We start from the raw sequence: 24474 nt of genomic DNA, 5'->3' as shown, positions 1-24474 counted from the left end.
GTTGCATAGTTTGGTACTAGCATGTGCAAGCCCACGTATAAGGAGGCAAGGTTTACCAGTGTTTCTGGTAGACATGACATGAGCTGGGGGGTTCAGGCCCCCATAAGTAAGAAATCTGTTTCTGTATCTGGCTGGCAAATTTATAAGGAGTTCTCATTATGGTTGTATGGTTGTTCTCATTATGGCCTTATGATTGCTCTAAGATGCAGTAGTCTCTGGTAACCTAAGTTTGACCTGAATGGTGGATACCTAATTAGCACCCCTGAACTGTTCTTTGCAGATTACAAAAAATAGATGATTAATCCACTCTAATTCACAAGGTAGTCCTTACTGACTGCACTGTTGAATACATTTATCCCAATGCAATATGCAAAGCTTGCAGGAATGGGGACACATACTCTGATTCACAGGAATATCTAGGCAAGCAAATGGTAGTTTAAATATAATTGATGTGCATAATAATAAATCATCAGGATTACAGGTCCTTTTATTAACTAATATAATAGTAATTTTAGAGCACTAAATGCATATGACACAATGAGTAGGATTTCACAAATCTGTTCTAAATGGTATATTGATTCATTCTTTATTCTGATCTGCTCTTTTGCAGTCAGAGATACTGCATCTGCAATCCAGGTGTTGTGAGACAGTTCAGAAACCCTGATACCATCTTCATCCTAGCTTTTGCAATCATATTACTAAACACAGACATGTACAGTCCAAATGTGAAACCAGAACGCAAAATGAAGCTTGAAGATTTTGTCAAGAATCTAAGAGGTAGGCATATTCTGTTATTCTACCAGAATCTAGATATGTGAGGGATTTTTTCACTTTTTTTCCTGGTCACGAATGTAATGAAACAAGTGTGGACAGCTAAGTCTGTTTAAGTACTCCTCTTCCTTTTTCAGTTGGGGCTTCTCCCAGAAACTTCACCTAGAGGTAGTAGGAAAATGCACAATTATTTTGAAAGTCATCTGTAAAGAGTTGATTTTATTTGGGCCCAAAGTGTACTGAGATACATCAAAAGGTACCAAAAAAAAATCACAAAATTATAGTTCATTCTATTCTAATTTGCATGTTTGTGTGGCCTTACTCTACAAAATGGTTAGCATTTTAGAACTCTGAGGAGGCTGGTAGACTGAATTGCACCACTGGGATGTGGTGCCCACCACTGGGAGGCCCTGATTTTGGGCACAAAAAGAGTGCAGGGGAAAAATATTATAACTCTTCCCTGCTAATGCATGCTACATTGCTGAACTGGAGTGGGGAGATGGATAGGGACAATGCGACTGTATTTTGACAGAAAGGGAACACTCCGCTCTACTTCTTGTTTAAGCCTGCCAAGGCAAGATGGGTTTAACACCATCTGTAGTTTGGCTCTCAAGATGTGAAGAGAAAGAAAAGTGTATTTTAAAGCTGAAAGACCAATATGAAAATGGTCTTCGTTATAGACATTTGTGACTGTTCCTACATTGGAAATTATTCTTCTGGATTGGACACCAGAAATCTAGGAACTATAAGCTTTTCAACCTCCGGGTATGTCAGAGCAAAAAACTCTTCAGAGGCACAAGGCTGTCCTTGTTCTTTAGCTGGTTTCTCCAGTGTGGCTATTTTTTAAATGTATTGATTGGAAAACATTGAGAGCTTTGTTAGCAAAGTAAAAATGTGATCTAAGTCTATTATTCCTCTGATATTATTGTTGACATGTGTGTATTCTCTAATTTTATTGCTACCCTGGAAGACCTTTACTTCCTGGATGGATTAAGGGCTGCTAATTGGGCAGAACGTGCATTATCCATGTGAAAGCAATGCCATTTTAACTCATTTGAATCATCCCCTCCCATGGTGAAGATAAACAGAAAACTCCACTACTTTTCAGACCCAATTCTGGGCTATTAGAATATCCAGGCACAGGTAGTTTGTTTATTCATTTCACATTACCCTCCAGTTGATAGTGTAGGTATCCTTAATCATCTGACTATATCTTGACAATGTAATTCTTCTGTTTGTTGATTTCCAAAACTAAAGTATTGCTTAAAATAGATGTGCTACCTACTTCTTGAAGACTTCCATATAGGTTAAATGGATTTGATTGGATATATTTTTCTACATATATAAATGAGGTTAGAAATTCAGTCATCATGTACCAGTTAAAAGTTAGGAATTGGAAAATGAGTGTGGAAAGGAAAGGTGGTCGAGACCATGGGAAGAAACAAGTAGGCTGTACACAAAATCATGGTAACTATATGTTTACCCATTATCTGCATAAAATTATCTTTGAGCACAATTCAAATGTAGTATTTGGCCAGCGCAGTGGCTGTTGTGCCAGCGAAGGGTATCCTGAAAGCATCATAAAGCACATTTGTGGCACCAAAAGAGCAAGCAGCACTGGTGGGGAGGCCTGTGCCACCCCACCAACGCTGCATCCAGGCCTTCCACCTGGTAGAGCAGGTAGAGTCGCACCAGGCGGCAGGAGGGTGGAACAGAGGTGGAGAAGGGGCATTTCTGGGTAGGGGAGGGCAGAACAGAGCGGATCAGGCCAGGGAGATGTGGGGCACAGTGCACTGCAGTGAGGAAGAAGTGTTGTTTCTCTGGATCCAATCCCCCCAATACAATGACTTGTGTATTTTGAAACGCTCTTGCTGTATATACCAACAAGTCATTACTGTCAGCTCAAGTCATTACTGTGCAAAAGAGATATCATTAGTCATGAGATATTGTTAGTCATGTTCCCTGCTGAAAATATTTGCTTTATGAAGTACAATAAAGTACTTAAAACCTATAGCTGTTTCAGGGAAAATGTTGTCTACTTTTTGGTGCATCACCACCTCACCGTGTGGCTTGAAGTTCAAAGGTTCCTATCCTTTTCCTTCCTGTCTGGGAAAGCTATTCTGCTTAGCGATAACAATATTACACAAGAAACAGCAGTAGTAATAGTCTCTGTGGCAACTGTGGAATAATAGCTGTGTGATTCTGGAGGTTTTTTCATAGCAGTGGTGACTGAAAGCTGAATTTGACATTATAGAGTCGCTCTGACCCTGTGCATATCTGCTCTGAGCAGTCTACTTCTGTGAGCAACACACAGTTTATAGAAGTGGTTTATAGAAGACACATTGGCAGCTTTCAGGAGCAGGAATTACTGTATCTTCAATGTGCCATTGCCATGAAAGCTGCTGCTGTCTTCTGTAAGTAAATGTCTCAATGAAATGCTCATGTCAATAGGTTGTATGTGTGACTAGATACTGGCGTCCATCACAGCATATTCATAACATATGAATTGACTTTTAGGGTTGTGTGAATGTATCTACTGCTGTGTATCTTTTTATACACTGCTGTGTATGTTTTTATTTGTTTTTAAATTATGTTTTTAATATGTTGTAAGCCGCCTTGAGTCCCTTTGGGGAGAAAGGTGGGATAAAAATAAAGTTATTATTATTATTATTTATTATCTCTGTAATTTGGGTTTTGTGGCTTTAAGGCTGAACATGGATCTACATCATTTATATAGATTTGCTTCCAAGATAATTTCTTACGGAATGGCTGGGTCACTTACATCAAAGAAGACATTGTTTTAATAATATGATGCATATCCTTTTCCCCCCTTTTTTGCCTTCTTCCTTAAAAAAAAATACTTATAACCCTGTCGCCGTCACCCCCGCCCCCGAAGCTCCCATGCAGGGTTAGAAGCCTAAGCAAAGGCCCAAGCAACTTTTTTATCCATTATTCCCCAATCATGTGCTGGGTATGTATGGGGTGCAGTCCTTCCTGTCTGGGAAAGCTGTTCTGCTTAGCAATAAGTCTGACTTGCCCATTAGGTGTCTGTCTTAATGGTAAAAGGAGTGGGATGGAGAAACTAGGTGGGTTCTACTCCTTCAGTCAGGGAACTTGATGACAACAGCAAACCAATAAAAAGATTTATTTTTGTTAAATAAAATTTATTCCCTGAAAATTCATTTCCTTGATAGAAAATATGGATCCTATCCTAGCTACTTACATTTGACCAACGAATTCTTGATCCTTACACTGAGTGTCAAGTAGGCGGGTTCCTGCTGTCACCCTGCACTAGAGTTTTCCTCAACTGACTGGCAGGAAAGCACAGCCTGTGCTGCGGCTTAAAAAAACAAAACAATGTAAATTAGCTAGACTTTGTTCTTGTTTTCTCTTTAAGAAAAGGGCATTGTCCTCAAGCTGCAGAAGTGCTGTTTGTGAGTCTGTAATGATTATTTCTGAATTCTGCAGGTGTAGACGATGGTGAAGATATCCCAAGAGAGATGCTTATTGGCATTTATGAGAGAATTCGAAAGCGAGAACTCAAGACAAATGAGGATCATGTGTCTCAGGTCCAAAAGGTTGAAAAACTCATAGTGGGAAAGAAACCAGTAAGTTAGGTGAAACTTTACCAAATTGTATTATTTATTTAAGGGTTGCTGGAAAGGGGATGCTCTCTTTGATTTGTCCTTATAACAATAAAGTGGTAACCACCTGCTATATATTAGATCTCTGCGACAGGGTGGATACCAAGTGCCTAAAATTTGGGATATCTGGGATAATGTGGAATGTGCAGGTGAAATTTTGTCAGCAATTACATTTTGCAAAACTATACAGTCCTAGAGTAGAATCAAAGCTTTGTTCAAGAAGGTTTTCAAACATGTTTGAGCATAAAGCGATACAATTATAGATCATTAGGCAAATGTCATGTGCACATTAACATGGCTTGTTTTTCACACATAGATAACAACCCAATTGTACAGAAGCCTGTTAATCCTGTCAAAACCTCTTGTTTTTCCTTGGATTTTGTCTTTAAAATAACTATGCATTTCAGAACATACAGCTGCCAAACATGGTCTGCAGCTGCAATCTTATGCCGACTAACCTGGGACTAAAGCCCATTGAACTCAATGAGACTTACTTCTGAGTAGACATGCATAGGATTGTGCTGGAAATGTGCAATGCTTGGCTCAAGCTAATGTATGCTGGCCTTGTGTACATGGTGAAATGGTTATGCAATTTCCTATCCCCACCAAATTCTGACTTATTTTTCAGTGTGGTCATGAGCTCTGTTGGGAGCCTTTCTTGAAAACGTTTGTGGTGTTATAAAAAAATTTAGGCATGTGTTTAAAAAAATTGAGATCTATAATAATAGTCTATTATACTGTAGTACTTTTTAGTGCTCCAAATACTCGTTTGCATTCTCTCGGTAGTTTTTGCAGCAATCCGGTGAGGCAGGCCAGACATTTTCAGACTCAGTATAGGAATAGGGTTGTAAGGACTTGTGTGCCATATATTGGATTGGGTTGTGCAGGGAAAAGTTTGAAGAACACTGGTGTAGATGGCATATTCATTGTATCTTAGGTGTTCGCACACAATGGCTCTTTTCAGAGGAGAAGCGGTATTGTCAAATGACCGTTGCCATATAGAGTGGAAAGTGCTACCTCAAAAACATGCCATGCAGTGTACAAGCTCTGTGATAAAATTATGTGGACTCATGCCAGTTAGTATTTTTCAAGCTTGGTTTCAATAACTATGCAAAAGATACTCTGGAAATGTTTTCCTGTCATTATTTATAGAAAAGTTAACTTTTATTGTTTATAGCTGTAGTCATAATAAGACCATGAAGTATTTTTTTGATATGATAGGTGTTAGTGTTTTTTGAAAATTTAATGAACTTGTATGTGTCTCTCTATTGCAGATTGGATCTCTGCATCATGGACTTGGTTGTGTAGGTATCTTCTTTCACGTTCATTAATGTTTTATAAGCAAACTAGGCAGAATAGTTGTAAGTCCTGGCCCATTCATGTGTTTTTCTTTTGATTTCCAAATTTGACCATTCAGAACTTTTTCAATCAAAATATTATGTACAAAAGTTTAAATAAGTGATCTAATTTCTAAAAAATCATTATGGAAAGCAGTTGGCTGGTGCTTTCCCTCTGATGTTCAGTTTCATACAGAGATAGTACTGAGAAATAATGTAATTACAAAGATGGCTTATTAAAAAGATAAATCTCTTCTTTGTGATCTGCTCGAAGACCTTGTTCTTGTCATACTTATGTAATAAGGTCAAGATTTAAAAACCTTTTTTCTTCTGTTGATTTAAAAAAAAATTATACTGCCTTGTAGAAGGGAAGGTCAGCTATGTTATACATTCATGTACTTTTTTAAATCATCAGGTTTGAATTCTACCCTTCTTCCTAAGAACTCAGTGGCATGTGGAATCTTTCCATTTTTTCTTAGGTATATGAAATCATTAAAGCTGAGAAAGTGATTCAGCCAAAGCCAACCAGTACATTTATGTCATTGTGGAGTCTAGAAACTGGGTTGGTCTTTTGCAATCATAGGTTTGGTTAAACACAACAACCAAACCTTGGTTTGGCCATCAGGGCTGACCCTCATATTTTCTTTCCTGTCATTCTGGGCTCTGATCTCTCCCTTTCTGATTCAGGCAAATCATAGTTTGCCATAATGGTCACATTGGGCAAACTGTGGTTTGTGTGAAACTCAGGTCGTCTCCAAATCAAAATTAGCAACCTTAATGTGAAGCATGTGACAAGAGAAAAAAGAGGAAGAAAAGGGCATGTGAGCACCCAAGGCTTGGCCCTGATAGCCAACCCATGGTATGACCAACTCATGGTATTATGTCCGCACTGGGCCTTGCTGTTTGCACTTGAGGTATTTCAACATCAGTACCATGAAAACTTAATTTTTAACTTTGGCTAATGAGATAAACTTATAATATTTATTTGCTGTTAAATCAGATATTTTACAAATATGTTGCTTATTTTTTTTCTTGCATGATTGTTTTATTGTCAGAATACTTTGCATAAGTATTTGGCTTTCTTCCCTAATCTTGTTTTTAGTGTTTACCTTCTTCTACTCCAGTTAGTATTGACTGCATGATTAAGGAACCTCAGGGCTATGGACTGAAACATTCCTTTATAACTTCTCTCCATTCCCACTCACCTCCATTCCCACACAGAGGTCATTTAGTAGCCCCTGTGTCCACATAATTACCTATATTAATATCTTTGCTATGAGTATAAGAACAGGGTGTGGGAGGAGACTCTCAAATAATTGCTTATAATAAACATTGGGGTATTGCTTTGGCTGTATTTAATAAGGGTTTTGACAGCAAATCCAACAGAATAATCGGCAAGGCTGCTATTAGACTGCTAAGAATAGGTTGCCATTCTATTGCACTGCAAGTCCAATAGAATAGGCTGTAATATATATCTATATTAAATTGCATAGTTATCAATATTAAAATGTTCCAGTGGAAATCTGTGTCATTAGCAGAGAGTTAAAGCAAGTTTGAGTGAATTTCATGGTTCCCTACTCAGTAATATAATGCAGCTATGCCAAATATTCTCTAATCAAGTTACCTTGGGGGCAGAGAATAGCTAACCATAATCTAAAATTTTTAACAAGAATTTCTCTTCAATGATTCTTATCAGGCACAAAAACTCAGTATTTTATTTGAGATCTTTATTTGTATTAAAGATTGTATTAAATCTTTAAAAGTATTAGAAATAGAAAAGCAAAATTTTGCAATAATTTTTGCATCAAAAAAATGGATTTCCAGCTTTGACCTTTAGAAGACCTAGTTTGTGAAAGTTGAGGGCTCAGGAAGTAATCTCCTTATTTAGCTGCTAAATGAAATTGCATATAATTGCTGTGGATGCTTCAGGTATAGCACAAAATGGTAAATAAGAGGGGAAGATGATCTTCAAGATCACAAAATGTGAAGGGAATGGTCTTTGTTGTGGTTTTGCATTGAACTATGGGCAATGCCATTAAAACATTGGGAGTACTTTCCACTCTAAAAGCAGTGCATACATCATGGTCTTCATAAGGAGGATATTTTAAATTACAATTTAATATTGTGGTCATCGCCACATGATATCAATGTGCAGCAGTTCACCATGCTGATCAAGGGACTGTCTTCATGCCATTAGATTTTCCTTTCTTTCTTTTCCATTTGCAGTTTTGTGGAGAAAATTTTGTGACCTGTGTGGTGAGTTGCTGCACATAAACAAGCTTACCATGTGATGACAGCATCACATGATTTGATCATAACGCATCCTCCATGTGGCTTTCATAATGTACTCACTGGTCACACAGTATATTTGAAGCTTTGCATTAAAAATGCATCTTTCAAATGCTTCATAGAATAATTTGATTTGCAGCTAAAAACTTAACTCTGTGATAGTTCTCTATAGAAAAAAATTGCGAAGTTGCCTCAAATAAAAACATGGAACATTTTGAGGAGCTTTTTGCTGTCTTGCAATGCAACTGATTTTTTTTTTCCTTTGTGCTTGCCACCTTTTCTTAAGTGTCATGAATGTTGAAATTGAGTTACTGGCTCAGAGCCCAATCCTGAGCTTGGTGGCGTCCACGCACACTGTTGCAATCATGCCATAAGGCACATCAGCAACAGTTACCACCAGGCTGGGTGCTGGGCTAGTGTGGAGCAGGCGCCCGGCCTCCGCTGCTCGGTGGTCTCACAGACCGCCAAGCTGCAGCATGGCAAGCGGGGTGGGGACAGGGGTGGGGGGGAGGCGTTCTAAGGAGCCCGGCGGGGGCGAGGAGAGGGCGGACAGGAGGCATGCCAGGGGGAGGGTGTCAGGAGGCAGGTTCTCCTGTCCGTTCGTGTAGGGCTCGGCACCCTACATGAATGGCTTTACCTTACAGTAAAGTGAGTAGCCCCATTGTGGGGCCGCTTCCTTTACCTGGGAGAAGGGGGCGAAAGTCCCCTTCTCCCAAGGCGCCTCCTGCAGTAGGCTGAGGCGTGCAGGGTGCAGCGGCAGCCATTCTTGACGCCACTGCAGCTGCACAGCCTGGGCAGCTCAGGATTGGGCTGCTCGTGACTAATAGAAATAAAAATTATCTTCAAATCATTTGTCTTATAGAAAGTGAAATTATGGTTATACGTGTTTCACAGTGGAAATTTTAAAAAATTTATCAAAATTTACCAATAGTCTTTTTTTTTTTTTGTAATTAAGACTACTACTTTGTACTCTTCTGGTGTCCATGTATATACAGGCTGGGCTAGGGTGTTGTCCCAGGCTTGGCAGAGACAGTGGGAAATCTCTGTTGACTTCAGGATACCTTATACCAGTGATTCTCAAACTTTTTAGCACAGGACCCACTTTTTAGAATGACAGTCTGTTGGGACCCACCGGACGTGATGTCATGGCTGGAATTGACATCATCAAGCAGGAAAATTTTTAGCATCCCCAATACAACAAAATCAAATCAAATTAATTAATGGGGTAAAGAACCCTCCTCACCCTCCCAAACTGTTGCTAATCTGTTTTTAAAAATTCCCCAAAGGTCCCAAAGGCTGGAATCCTGTCCATACCTACCTGGGAGTAAGCCCCATTGACACTCATTGTTAAAAGCATATACATGCTTAAAAGTCTGTTAAAGTACAGCTCTGTAACATTTCCCCAAATGCAGTCACATACCATGGTAGCATCAAGTCTAATATACTAAATATAAAATACACATTGAAATGAATGGGGACCCACCTGAAATTGGCTTGTGACCCACCACGTAGGTCCCGACCCACAGTTTGAGAAACATTGCCTTATACAGTTACCTCATCATGTTAATACTATATTGTTGCACTGGCAAATTCGCCATGTGTTTGCATGTTGCTGACACATTAGGCAAAATTTGCCATTGTGTTAGCAGTATTAGACAAAAGACTTTAGAAAGCACCGTAAGAAGTTGACACAAACACCCACAATCTAGAATGGTGCAAATAAAAAACTTTCCTTAACCAGATCCTGTATCAAAGTTTTTAATTTGCACAGTTTTGGGATTCTTTTTTTTCCTTTGTTGTTGGTAAAAGAACGTCATCTGAATAGTGTCATACGTTCTATATTACTGAGGTCAGAATTGTGTTTTATTCCACAGGTTCTGTCTCTACCACATCGGAGGCTAGTTTGCTATTGTAGGCTCTTTGAAGTTCCAGATCCAAATAAACCTCAGAAGCTTGGATTGCACCAGCGAGAAATATTTTTGTTTAATGATCTTCTGGTGGTATGTATGTGACGGGTAATTTTTACTAGCCAACTACATTGGTACAGAGAGTCTCTTAGGTTGAAACAGCCTCTTTAAAGACAGTCAGTGCAGTTAGAGGCAGTACTGTGTACAGGAACAACCTTCCTTGAGCACAAACTTAACTGGATATGTAATTGCTTGCATAACTAAGGCTGTAAGGACTCCCCTCCCTGATCCAGCAAGCCAGAATATGAATGCACAGAGCTCTTTTAAAAAGACCAGATCAATGTAAGCTGTGTTAGAGAGAGAGGAATTGCCAGGAGCATTCTGAATGAAGAGTAGGCTTTGGAAGGGAGAAGCCTGCATGAAAGGAATGTCTGTTGGGCCAAGGAGGACAGATGCCATCCTCTGATCAAAGATGTTTTGCTGAAGGTTGTAGGGAGCCTTTACCAAGGGAGGAGTCATGTGGCATCTAGGAAGAGCAGTGGCATTAGACCTCATAAATAAATTGAAACTTTTTGAGTTGCTTCATTTCTTCATATTTGGTAAGTTTAGCTTTTGAAGACACAATAGCACAGTTATTTTAAAAATGAAGAATATGACTTCAGTACCTTGTGCAAACCTGTATTTTATTATGTAAATATAGCATTTTGGACAGAATTTGACTTTGGGAGTGTGTGTTGCTTTGATATTACAAAGGTTTGGCCTAAGATTTCAAATATACCGTGTATTTCGGAAAGGAGGGGAAGAGTATTGTATTTAAGTGTCCTCTAAAAGTTAGTTCTAGGTGGAGTAAGGTTTCTCCTTCATATAAGAGGTGGTTGACCCATTGAAAAAATAATTTGCAACCTGCCTGCTGAAAAATTTATTACACGAAGACTATAGCATACACATGCTAGGGCAGGAGGTCTGGTCTAGAGGGTAGAGCCTCCGTTAGCCTGAAGATAACATCAGAAGGTCACCAGTTCTTCAGCTCCCTGAAGGCTGAGAATGGCGAGACCCTGAAGCAGCTGACAAGTCAAGCTGAGTGATTCCACCTGCTCTTGGTGTGAGCAAGAAGCGTCTTGGCTGCCCTCCATGTGAGAGATGGAGCTGCTTGTCAGCCTGTGTGGGAGAACTGGAGGCCAGAAGTGAGACCAAAACCAGGAAGATCCATTCTGAAATGTTGGTTCTTGAAAGAGAGAACCTCTCTGTTTGTAAAAATTCCCTTGAGGGATTTAGAAATGCCTGCCTATGTAAACCGCCTTGAATAAAGTCAGAGGAGTAATCCAATGACCAGAAAGGCGGTATATAAATACCTAGTTGTTGTTGTTATTATGATTATGATTATTATACTGGCTCTGTTCTGTAAGTCTGTCCAGAACTCATAACATACATAGGTTGAAACAGTCAGCCCAGCGCTTTCATGCATTTGCCAAAGAACCACAACAGATGGGCTGCACCTGCACAAAAGCACTGATGCAACTGTCCTTAATCCAGAATGCATGTAGGATAACATTATTTGCTGTAAGTAATTTAAGACAGGAGGTAATTACTGTCCTAGGGAGCACCTAGGACAGGGAGGGCCATTTGTCTGAAATATCTAGATGACTGAAATTTTATGGGCCAAGAGTGCAATTCTGGACCTTTGTTTTACAGTTAACCAAGACTCCAGTTACAGAACTTACTTTCATTGTGTATCTATTAATGTTTCAGGTCACCAAGATCTTTCAAAAGAAGAAAAATTCAGTCACGTACAGTTTTCGGCAGTCCTTTTCCCTCTATGGAATGCAGGTCCTCCTTTTTGAAAATCAGTGTAAGTCTGCTTTAAGCCTACCCTTTTATTTTATAAACTGAAGATAAATGAATCTCTGTCTGTTTCATATGTATAGTTGTACCTTGAGAAAGCAATGATAGCTTGATCCAATCAGTACTGGACCATCAGTTTGCGCTTTTTAGTCCTGTGATATCCAGATGTGCCTCCATATTCACGGAGGTTCCGTTCTGGAACCCCCTACAGATACCTGAATCTGCAGGTATGAGGGGATGTTCTCCACCCTTTGGAGGTGAGGGAAACTCCAGAGAACATTCTGAGGCCCACAGAGGCCGTGCAGAATTGTGTCTGCCTGGAAATGGAAAAGGTGCAAAAGAGAGCGACTAAGATGATTACGGGGCTGGGGCACCTTCCTTATGAGGAAAGGCTACGGCGTTTGGGCCTCTTCAGCCTAGAAAAGAGACGCTTGAGGGGGGACATGATTGAGACATACAAAATTATGCAGGGGATGGACAGAGTGGATAGGGAGATGCTCTTTACACTCTCACATAATACCAGAACCAGGGGACATCCACTAAAATTGAGTGTTGGGCGGGTTAGGACAGACAAAAGAAAATATTTCTTTACTCAGCGTGTGGTCGGTCTGTGGAACTCCTTGCCACAGGATGTGGTGCTGGCGTCTAGCCTAGACGCCTTTAAAAGGGGATTGGACAAGTTTCTGGAGGAAAAATCCATTATGGGGTACAAGCCATGATGTGTATGCGCAACCTCCTGATTTTAGGAATGGGTTAAGTCAGAATGCCAGATGTAGGGGAGAGCACCAGGATGAGGTCTCTTGTTATCTGGTGTGCTCCCTGGGGCATTTGGTGGGCCGCTGTGAGATACAGGAAGCTGGACTAGATGGGCCTATGGCCTGATCCAGTGGGGCTGTTCTTATGTTCTTATGTTCTTATGCCTTCTGCAGGCCTCAAAATGACTTATAAACAAAAAAAAGCAGCTTCCAGTTTTTCATCAAAAACTGATGCCTTATAAGGCATAGGGAGGCCTGGGGAAGCTAGCTAAACTAGAATATCCAGTTTAGCCTAGCTTTAGTCTGACCAAAGGGTACCCAGGGGTTGCCTGTATATAAAACTTGTCATGAGCTGCCTCCTGGTGAGATGTGATAGAAATCTTTTAAAATAAATAACATAAATATTTATCATATGGAATCTGGATGAATATCACCTTTTCAGGTTATGCTGGAGTCGCATTGAATGATAGCTGTGAGAGTGGCATGTTTTAAAAAAATTATATGCCTCTTTTAAATGAAAAAGTTCACAAAGTGATTTACATAGCACATTTATATCTTCTTCCATTGGTTGTCATTATATCCAAAGCCACCTTCAGATAGGAGCATCTCAGCATTGGAGCTAAAGCTGATGAGGATTTCAGTGTTGGTTGTATCTTCAAAGCCCTGAGTCTGCTTGGTGAACATATCTATGTGGTTGTGAATTCTGACCTGAAACAAACATACAGTAAAATACAGTTGGTATACCTGCATTGTACTGCACAGTGTAACAGTGTTATACAGTATAACATCTCTTGATGCTTTTGCTTAGAGATTAATTAACTCAGTTTGGAAAGAAAGATGAAAATGTCTTTATTAGGCCTGTAATCAAGACCCCCCAATGTTCATGTTTATAAAATAGTGGTGGTCCTTTTGTACTGTTTAATTTATTTAAATTTTTTAAACAGAGTAGGCATATCATTCACAGGCATTTAAAAATAACTGAAAATCTTAATTATAGAGAACTATAAGCCATAATGAGATCTGAACTGCATTCAGCATGTCTAAAGAAGCTGTTATTTCTTAGACCTAGTTCAGGAAAAGAGAAAAGAGGCCCACACAATCTGTGCTACTCAGTCTTTGAGATTTGTACCTCTTCAGCAGTTTCCTTAAAGTTATGCAGAGACATTATTTTAGTTGAATGGGACAAACCACAAACATCTCATCCAGCATATCTGCATGTTGCAGCTGTCAGATTCAACTTGTTCGCAAGCAATGGAATTCATAAACCTTCTGAGGACTGGGTCAATTAAAGCAGAGACAGCAAAAGCATTCAGTTTGAAAGTTGGAAAGGTGATGGAAATGATTGGCATTGCAGAGTGGATGATAAGAATAAAATAGATTTTGGGGATCCGTTGATTCAAGGAATGGAAATAAAGTATTTATCTCCAGTACATTCATGTTATAAGGGAAAGGCAAAATACTTTCACATATTTTAAAACAAGCGTTCATTTTGAAATCGTGAAAGTTGAGACTTCTTTGTTACTAGAGATGAAGAAACAATCTTATAAACATTTTCTTACTCCTTCCTAAAAATTGAACTGTTAATATGTGGGTATCCAGCTTTATGTGTCTAAATGCTTTTGTGTAAAACATGCAGTGATTTTCATTGCTTTCCATTTTATATTGGGTTTTATAAGTTTTTCACACCATTACAACTTTACTAAAACACACTTTCTTTTTCCTTTATCCTTAGTGAGTTGACTTATGAAACTAGTTGTAGTAATATTACCAGTGATTGTATTTGTCTTCTTACATTTATAGAATGTTAGTCTTTAATAAACAACTGTACAAAATTCAGTTGCACTCACTGGCTATTGAAACAGTATATATGTAAGTACGTTGGAATTCAACACATGTAGTGTCCTGTGGGATCAGAGGTTTTTCAGCTCCCTCTTCTGGATGTTGTCTCCATTCCCCCTTGGTGGTTGGCGGCCTTTCAGACTAGAAGGCCATGAAGCACAAAGGACTGCAGCTGGAAGAAAAAAATAGGTTACATCACACACCAGTGTGGGCAAAAATGTTTTACACTTACAGATACTGGTCATGTTATTTGAGTATTACCTTGGAATTGATTGCCCATCTCATAATCTGGAGAACTACCAAATCAATTATTGTTAATCTACCCATTTGTGTGATCATGTTGTTTAGGTATTTTACAGAATTGATTGCCAGCTTAACAGCTCCTGTCTGGGCCATATTTTGTGCTGGTTGTATTAGGCGTATTTGTGAGGATGATTTTTTTTTTGTGGAGGAGATCTTGATCTTTGGATAAATGGAAGTAATCTGAATGCTACGTTTTTCCCCAAATTCTATAACGTGTTCATCCTAGCAAGTTTGAAGGCAACAATTGTTCTTATGCTACTGGTGCTGCTCAAGCAACTGGCATGGAGGGATTGGTTGACCGGTGATAGAAATGTATAGCATTTAAATTATATTTTGGTATCCTGGAAGCACTCCGAGATAACATTAGCACTTGTCAGAATATTTAATAAAGAGTAAAAACATTCAGATGTACAAGGTTTCACAACCTCTTAAAAGACCTTAGTAATGAGTGTGGTGACCTCCTTCTGTTGATTAAGCTGAGTAATGGAAACCATGCTTAAAAATGACAAGTTTTAGCCAGATTCATTTTCAAAAAATGGTGGTTAATGGGAAAAAATCACTTTTGCTTATGCATAATTTCAAACCCCTAGTATTGGCAACCTTCAGTCTCGAAAGACTATGGTATCGCGCTCTGAAAGGTGGTTCTGGCACAGCGTCTAGTGTGGCTGAAAAGGCCAATCCGGGAGTGACAATCCCTAGTCTGTCTCCCTGGCTATGGGCCTTCCTTCTTTGCCTCCTTTGCCTCAGACTGCTGGCAAAGTGTCTCTTCAAACTGGGAAAGGCCATACTGCACAGCCTGCCTCCAAGCGGACCGCTCAGAGGCCAGGGTTTCCCACTTGTTGAGGTCCATCCCTAAGGCCTTCAGATCTCTCTTGCAGATGTATCGCAGCTGTGGTCTACCTGTAGGGCGCTTTCCTTGCACGAGTTCTCCATAGAGGAGATCCTTTGGGATCTGGCCATCATCCATTCTTACGACATGACCAAGCCAACGCAGGCGTCTCTGTTTCAGCGGTGCATACATGCTAGGGATTCCAGCACATTCCAGGACTGTGTTGTTCGGAACTTTGTCCTGCCTGGTGATGCCGAGAATGCGTCTATATGTTTGATAAGATATTCAACTTCAATAGCAGAGAGTTACCAGCTGCTGGACGTGTTTTGCCAGATATTCAATGGCTTGTGCTCAACCAGTGGCATAGCTAATGATCGTGTAGCCTGGTGCCAAGCTCAAAATGTTGTCCAAGAAGTGATGTCACAACCGGAAGCGACATCACACTCAGGCTTTTTAAAAAGTGGGTCCATTCTGTATCATAATATCTTACTGGCACTCAGGACAATCGGTCTCATAGGTCGGTTTGGAGTTAAGCAAATCCACGTTTTGTTCCACAAGAAAGTTGTGTTTTCATTTTCTGGTTAATTGGTCATAACTTTTGATAGAATACAGATATTCTAATGCAGTTTGTTTCGTTGTACTCTGCATTAAATTACCTTTCCAGTGATATATAACATGATGGTATTATTCATACATACCAGGATTTTCACAATTTTGGTCACTAGTGTCAAGCTCAGCTTGATGCCCGGTGCAACTGCTACCCCTTGCACTCCGTTAGCTACGCCACTGTGCTGAACAATCAGACACAAACTGATTTGTAAAAGTCATTCCTCCTTCACCAACACTGCGTTTTAATTAAATATCTATTATTAAATAATTAAGAAGAGCCCTGCTGGATCAGGCCAAAGGCCCTTCTAGTCCAGCTTCCTGTATCTCACAGTAGCCTACCAAATGCCCCAAGGAGCACACAAGACAACAAACACAATCTGCGTCTCCATGCCCTCCCCCGCGTCTGGCAATCAGGCAGCTTGCCTCTAAAACCAAGAGCTTGCACATACCTACTATGATTTGTAACCTGTAATGAACTTTTCATCCAGAAATTTGTCCAATCCCCTTTTAAAGTCATCTAGGCAAGATGCCATCACTACTTCCTGTGGCAAAGAATTCCACAAACTAACTACGCGCTGTGTAAAGTAATATTTTCTTCTGTGTGTCCTAACTCTCCCAACACTCAACTTTCATGGATGTCCCCTGGTTCTGGTGTTATGTGAGAGGGAAAAGATCTATCTATCTCTCTATCTACTCTCTATCTACTCTCTCCATCCCCTGCATGATTTTGTATGTCTCAATCATGTCCCCCCTCAGGCACCTCTTTTCTAGACCAGGGGTGTCCAAATTCCGGCCCGTGGGCCACTTGCGGCCCACTGTGGGTCCCCATCCAGCCCCCAGAGGTTCCCCCACCTCCAATGGGCACTCAGCCTCACCCCAGCCCGCGCTGGCCCGCTGCGCGAGCTCCGCACCTTGCTTTCTCTCGCTGCTGCTGAGCTCAGTGGCAGTGAAGGAAAGACGAGCCCAGCCGGCTTGCAGGGCCTTTTATAGTGGGAAGGTAATATGAGACTTGCAGGTCTCGTGTTACTTCCCACTATAAAATACCCTGTGTGCTTGCCTGCTAGTCTCTTCTTTCTTGCCCAGGGGCTGGGCTGGGCTGGGATCTGCTCCCCTCCCCTCCCCTCCCCTCCTGCATCCTGAGCCAGGGGAGAGAGAGAGAGAGATCATGAGGGAGGGGAGCCCAGCCCACAGCACGTCTCCCTCCCTTGGGAGGGAGGGCTGGTTGGCTGGCTGGCCAGGCAGGCAGGCGGCAGCAGCAGCAGCAGCACATGGGCAGGCAGGTAGACATGCAGCTGGGCAAGCAGGCAGGCAGCCCAAGCAAATGAAGGAGGAAAGGAGGGAGGGCGAGGGGGCAGGTGAGCAGGCGGGTATGTGGAAGATCCCCCCCCTCTATTTGTATGTGTGTGTGAATGGGATCATAAACTGGCATGAAGATTCCCCCCCCCCCTTATTAGGGTGGATGGGATCATAAACTGGATTAAATTCATTCATTCATTTTTGGTCTCTAATATATTCATTTATGTAAATTTATTCAAATTTGAAATGTAAATTCTTTTTTTTTCCGGCCCCTGACACAGTGTCAGAGAGATGTTGTGGCCCTCCTGCCAAAAACTTTGAGCACCCCTATTCTAGACTGAAGAAGCCCAAACGCTGTAGCCTTTCCTTATAGGGAGGTGCCCCAGCCCAGTAATCATTTTGGTTGCTCTCTTTTGCACCTTTTCCATCTCCACTATATCCTTTTTGAGATGTGGCGACCAGAACTGGACGCAATACTCCAGGTGTGACCTTACCATCGATTTGTACAATGGCATTACAATATTAGCTGTCTTATTCTCAATGCCTTTCCTAATGATCCCAAGCATGGAATTAGCCCTCTTCACTTCCACTGCACATTGGGTCGACACTTTCATCGAGCTGTCCACAAGGACCCCAAGATCTGATCTGTCTCAGACAGCTCAGAACTCATTAGCCTATATGTAAAGTTTTGATTCTTTGCCCCAATGTGCATGACTTTACACTTACTGACATTGAAACGCATCTGCCATTTTGCTTCCCAGTCTCCCAGTTTGGAGAGATCCTTCCTCCTTTAAATGAGTGATCCTCCAATTAAATGAGTGATCCAATTAAATGAGTGATCTTCATTACTCCCAAATCCAGTTCTTACTCCCAGTTCTTACTAGTGTACAGAATGATCAAATCTGACTTAGCATGTGAATCATTGGAGAGCCAATATCAGAAATGAACATGCTATGAGAAGGTGAAAATCTTCTGTAAGCTTTATTTAGGAATGCAGTTTGTCAAGTTGAGATAGTCTTGCCTTCTTCCTATAACATCTTTTGCCCTCCTCTCAGGCTAACTATCTTTTTAGTGGCGTCCCTGATCACTGCCCTGCCCAGGGCACACCCCTGGGGTGCTGCTCCCCACCCAGTGGTGCCACCCCCACTGCCCCTCCAGAAGTGTTCTGAGGGCCAAGGAAGCAATGTGCAGCCTCCCTGGTCCTCAGAAGGCATTTTCAGCCAAAAACCAGAAGTGGCGATTTTTGGCCTTCAGAAGACCTTACAAGGAAGGCTACACACAGCTTCCCTGGCCCTCAGAACGCCTCAGGAGGGGCAACCCTTAGATCAGCATGCGATATCAGTATGATATCTGAGTGCTGTGGGGGGGCGCTTTGGGGGGAGTGGATAGCGGTGGTGCCCCCCCAAGCCTGGCACTCAGGGCGTTTGCACCTCTTCCCCGCCAGGTATGCCACTGTTTTAAACACTGATTCTGCAGAAACAGTTTGTGAAACGTTTTGTGAATAGTTCAGTGCTTTGTGATTTTTTAAAAATGGTCCTAATAAAGGACTTATTACACTGTTCTTATTGAATTATTTCTCAACATCCTGATCTAGCTAACTAATTAGGATGAGCAAAAGAAATCTACACAAAATTAATTAAATCCTATGTATGTCTACTCAGAAGTAAGATAGGTTTGTATAGCATTGCAACTATAGTTGCATATTTACTTTTCTAATTTGTTTGCTTGGAAACAACTTAAGAATATAATGCTTGAGAGAGAGAGTGAGAGTGTATGGGTGTATAAAAATAACGAAATTAAGCATTATACAGTCAGTCTTAAATCATGGCTTTAATATGAACTGTAAAAGAAAAATACATTCAATTCAAAAGTGTAATTTTATGGCTAAACTTTTCTGCTTAAAGTAAATTATAATGTCTGTCTAGAAACCAATAAATCACTATTTTAAAAAAAATTTTATTAGAAATTTTAAAGTTTGTTTTTATAAAAAAATGCTGAAAGTACTTGAATTTATTTAGGAATAAAGAAGCAATGTAAATGTGGAAATGGAAAATTTTATGTTTTTCACATCTATAGATAAAAATTCTGGATGATAAAACCCTGAAATAAAATACATATATGTACTTATATATTTCGCTTTTATGACCTCCTAGATTATCCAAATGGTATACGACTCACATCAGCTGTTCCAGGAGCAGATATAAAAGTTCTCATAAATTTCAATGCACCAAATCCTCAGGATAGAAAAAAATTTACAGATGATCTGAGAGAATCTATTGCAGAAGTGCAGGAAATGGAAAAGCACAGAATAGAGTGTAAGTACAAAGTTACATATAGTAGAGTACGTTACATCAGTTATGGCAGGTAAATGCATTCTTGCCTATACATGAAACAGATTTTTTTAAATGATTTAAAAAGAAATGGTTTGTAATGTCTTATTTCAGTTGTACTTGAAATAAAATTGTACTCTGGAATCCTGGATGTTTTGGTAGCTACTGATGTATTACTTTTTTCTCTGGATATATCTAATGTTGTTTCAAGGACATGCATCCATGAGCTCTGACCCTAATTCTAATTTTCATAGCTATTGGATAGTGCACAAACTAGACTCCTAGACAACTCAAGTATTTATTGCTCAAAGTTCCCTGAAAAAAAAGCAGAACAGAAAAACTTAATTGGTGAAAGAGAAATCCTGCTTACAAGTTCTGTCTCTGGTACAGGTCCATCTGACCCCACGACTGTTCAGGCTTCTTGGGAGATCATACCTGCTAATACAAACCTTTTTTGTAAAGATGAAACTGCTTCCTACATGGTCTGTCTCAATCTGAGGATTTATTTCCACATTTATATATCACTCTTTCTCTAAGGAGCTCAGGCTGGTATATATGACTTTTCCCTTCTATTCTCAAAACGATCCTGTGAGATAGGTCAAGCTGGAGAGTAATGCAGGCTGCAGGATTGCCTAATAAGCTTCATAGTGGAGCAGGGATTTGAATCTACATCTTGCTAGTCCAAGCCCCTCTCTCTATCCACTAAACCACACTGACTCTTAAAGATGCAGTATCTTTATTAAGAACAGGGACCCCCTACTTTTCAGCTACCAGAGACACATTACTCAGTCGTGCTCTTATGGTGGGCCAAAGACAGCAAACTATAGCAATCACAGACATTAGAGTGTACATAACTCTAAGAATTTTTCACAATCAGAGAAAAATGTTTGCATTATTTTCCACTGTGGTGCTGCTTGTTGTTTTTCTCTCAACTGGACTCTCTGTGAGAGTGACCCTGCCCAGCAGCCACTTCATCCAGCAGGAGGAAGAAGATGCAAAGGAGAAGGAGAAGAAGAGGAAGCAGTTGGGGAGATCACCTGTAATTATAATGCTTCTGGGCTCAGCGGGCTGCTCAAAATGTATTGGTGGGTCAGATGTAACCCATGGATCATAGTATGTGGTTCCTTGAGTATGTCACTTATATCACACCTTTCTTGTTGGCGCAACTAAATGTGGCTCACAATAATAGCAAATGTGTAACAGCATGAAAATGTAAGCAAAAAGTATCCAACAGTTACCATGTGGTTACATGGTACTGTCAGCTCTAGTTTGGCAGAAGGATGTACATTGTGATATGATTATGCTTGCAGATTTTCAAGGCCTAGTGGCTCTTCATGAAATAAAGGCAGGGAGGTTTTGCTCAGTGCTTTCTTCAGTTGTTTGTGTCTTCTGAGTGACAGCGTACTGAAAGTCATATGTCTCATCTGCAGTTTCTGATGTCAAAGAAGTGAGGGAAACAAATTTTTGGGATATGGGATTTTCCCTAACACTGAAATAAATGGAGATTCCCCTGCTCTGTGCATTTAAGCTCTTGCATGCATGGCAGCATGGTTGAATTGCTGTATATTTTGCAAACACAGCTTGCTTTATTTGACCTGTTGCCTATTTTTTAAAAAGCATTCCATTTGATGCTATTAAAATTAACAAGCAAACTAAAAGAATTACATGTTATTACTAAAAGTGTACTAAGTAGGTGATAGAGTGCCAGCAGATGCAGCCATATGCATGTAGAGGTTTTATAGAACATGTAGATGTGTTAGAGAATGGTTATATTTTTTTTACAGATTCTTTTACAGATTCTGCAGATTTCAGGGTTTTTTGTTTGTTTTTACAAAAAGGCAAAGTGCAGACAGCGGTGTTATATGTTTTTATTTCGTATCACCGAAAAACCCACCTCTAGTTATTGAATCAACTAAAAGAATGGGAAACCTGAAATAATATTTTTTTTATTTACCTGAAATTTTTTTTTTAGCTTTTTAATCATTGTAAATTGTTTTTAACTGTTTTTCATGTTGTATTTTTAAATTGTTTGTTAGCCGCCTTGTGTGCCCGTTGGGCAAAAAGGTGGGGTACAAATTAATAAAATAATAAAATAATAATAATAAAACTGATAGGACTCCTTATGCCAGCTCATTTGCATCTTTCTAGTCAGTTTGTGTGAATTGTGCCATTGCCCTGTTTTCCAGCTGAACTCGAAAAGCAGAAAGGTGTCGTGCGGCCCAGCATGTCTCAATGCTCTAGTCTGAAGAAGGAGTCTGGGAATGGGACGCTGAACCGAGCCTGCCTTGATGACAGCTATGCCACTGGGGAGGGGCTGAAGAGGAGCGCCCTCAGTAGCTCTCTGAGAGACCTCTCTGAAGCAGGTAAGCTTGATAGATGCATCTATGCAATGAAGTTTTATGTGTAAGTGTATGGTTTTGTTTTTTAAATGGATACATCTGTGTCTATGAACATCTAACAGTTGAAGAAAGTTAAAAGTGTAGTTTTCTGTAGTTAGGTATATGGGGGTGATTCTATATTTTTTCCTCTGCTTTATTTCAAAAATTCTATTTGAAAATATTAAACTGTTATAGCTTTCTATATATACTTTTAAAGGAGAAAGAAGACAGAGGAGAATTGTAAGTTTAAATAATGGTTAAGTAATGATAGGTATAAACCTAGGAGTAATCTGTTTAGATTTGCTTCTCTCCCTCCCCCTCCCCATTTTCTTCCTTATATTAATGTCATTAGAAAAAACCACCCAATCATTGTGTATTGGCTGCCTCTTGTGTATTATGTGCTTACGTGTATCCATGTAGTATATTGATGAATGAAATTGCGTGAAGCCCTACTAAATTCTATCTAGAGAAGCACCAAATCAGACTTAGTGTATGACTGATGCTATTTTTATTGTATTACTCACAATGTTAGACCCTAGATCTTGCTGAAACTGTGGCTTATGCATTACTACTATTGCCAACATAATGGAAAACCATTTTGGCAAAGTAGTAATTTTCTCACTTCTGTTGGAACTAAACTCATTTGAACTCATCTGGATGGTGAAAGAAGTTTAACTCATATGAAAATATGCTTATTATGTACCTAGTACTGAAATGTATGCCTTCTAATTTTCAAGAATTACATTTCACCCATATGTGCAGAACTTAGATACATGGCCTTTGCTATTAGAAATAAATACCCAGATGTATTCTGAATGTCATGCAGTACATTTCAGTCATGTGTGCAGAATATTACACACATATTCGTTCCTTCTATTGCTTATAGTATTGCTGTGCCTGTAACACCATGCTGAATTAAACAAGGTGTTGCAAATAAATTATTTACAAGTTTTGTTTACCATTATACTATTTGACTTTCTCTATAAAATGAAGTGTAGCTGTCTCTTTAAAATACAAGTATATTGAACTATTCCAGTTTGGAATTTACTGTATTAGAAAAAGTGCGGCTTTATGCTACAATAAATAATGGATTTGTAAATCTGAATATGCAGTATGTGTAATTACAAGCATGTCTTTTTGCACCTAAATATACACATACATATACACCTTTATTTTTTCCCCCCCCAGACAAGTTTGCTTTCTCTTTAGCCAGCCACAGTTCTTTATTCATTTGCTTCACTTAAAAAGAATTTAGGGACAATTCAGTGACCCCTTTTATTTGATTAGTCTGTTGGTTGGGGCAACTCTTGATTCACTGAATTGACTCTTTTAGGGTTTTATTAAGAGACTCAAATGTGAGTAGGCTTTGGATGAGGCCTCGGTCATTTCATTTAGTCTCATGTAAGAATGGCTTCATTTTTTAATTCTGTTTTTCATTGAGAATGTCAGCATTCATTTTTCGAAACAAGAGTTTCACTAATATACATATTACTTGACATGATTCTCAATTAACACTTTTCATCTTACTTAGGAGTTTTGCGTTTCCTTATTTCAGACATTACCATGCAAATAAATTCATATGGAGGGTTCTTTACAATGAATAAGATGAATTCTTCATGATCGTGAAAACATTTCACTACGTCAACACCACATGCCTTCTGTTGGCATACTCATCGCTGACAGTTGTTTTCCATAGTTGAATGTAGGCATCAGGTTGAAGGGTTTAAACAATGAATGTGATTAAACCCAGCAAAACTTAACTTTTTCCAGTTTATAATTATGGAGTTATGTTTGGGCTTGTGCAGTGCAACTAATTTTTTTTTAAAAAATCACATACCTGTAGCTTTTGTACTCAGTTTGTCCTTCTCAGTCAATGATGATCTTTGCTGGGATGCAGCTAGATTAGGGGCATTTCTGAAACTGAACCTGTAGAGTAGTGTTTTGGAGCAATTCACATAAACTCAAACATATGAAAGCATCCCAACAAAAGTTATCATTCCTACAATTAGAGATAGAACACTTCCTGTGATAACAAATATTGTGGAAATGATACATGATAATGGCATATGGCTCAAAGAGGATCGCATGAATTGAATCCTATACTGTGAATTAGTGGTTCTCAAATTTTTAGCACCAGGACCCACTTTTTAGAATGAGAATCTTTCAGGACCCACCAGAAGTGATGTAATGACATCAAGTAAGAAAACCTTTAACAATCCTAGGCTGCAAATCCTACCCACACTTACCCAGTCAAGTCCCGTTGACTGTCATTGTTAAAAGCATATACATAGTAGACTGTTAAAAGTACGGATGTGTAACATTTCTTCAAATGCAGTCACATGCCA

The 24474-nt window shown here is 39.7% G+C and overlaps 1 protein-coding gene across 6 annotated transcripts in view; it reads left to right on the top strand.

Annotated features, from left to right (window-relative positions):
- The window catches only part of IQSEC1 (IQ motif and Sec7 domain ArfGEF 1), a 452630-nt gene that overhangs the window by 413625 nt on the left and 14531 nt on the right, over nucleotides 1-24474 (top strand). For all 6 annotated transcript variants that reach the window (XM_066614256.1, XM_066614253.1, XM_066614252.1 and 3 more), the window contains 7 exons: nucleotides 611-777; nucleotides 4240-4379; nucleotides 5690-5719; nucleotides 9916-10041; nucleotides 11698-11797; nucleotides 19575-19736; nucleotides 21938-22114. In XM_066614256.1, the coding sequence (XP_066470353.1) occupies nucleotides 611-777; nucleotides 4240-4379; nucleotides 5690-5719; nucleotides 9916-10041; nucleotides 11698-11797; nucleotides 19575-19736; nucleotides 21938-22114 (902 nt within the window). The remainder of the gene's footprint in view (nucleotides 1-610; nucleotides 778-4239; nucleotides 4380-5689; nucleotides 5720-9915; nucleotides 10042-11697; nucleotides 11798-19574; nucleotides 19737-21937; nucleotides 22115-24474) is intronic.

Source organism: Tiliqua scincoides, chromosome 2, assembly GCF_035046505.1.
Source record: "Tiliqua scincoides isolate rTilSci1 chromosome 2, rTilSci1.hap2, whole genome shotgun sequence".
Lineage (NCBI taxonomy): Eukaryota > Metazoa > Chordata > Lepidosauria > Squamata > Scincidae > Tiliqua > Tiliqua scincoides.
This window is presented reverse-complemented; position numbering and strand designations above follow the sequence as displayed.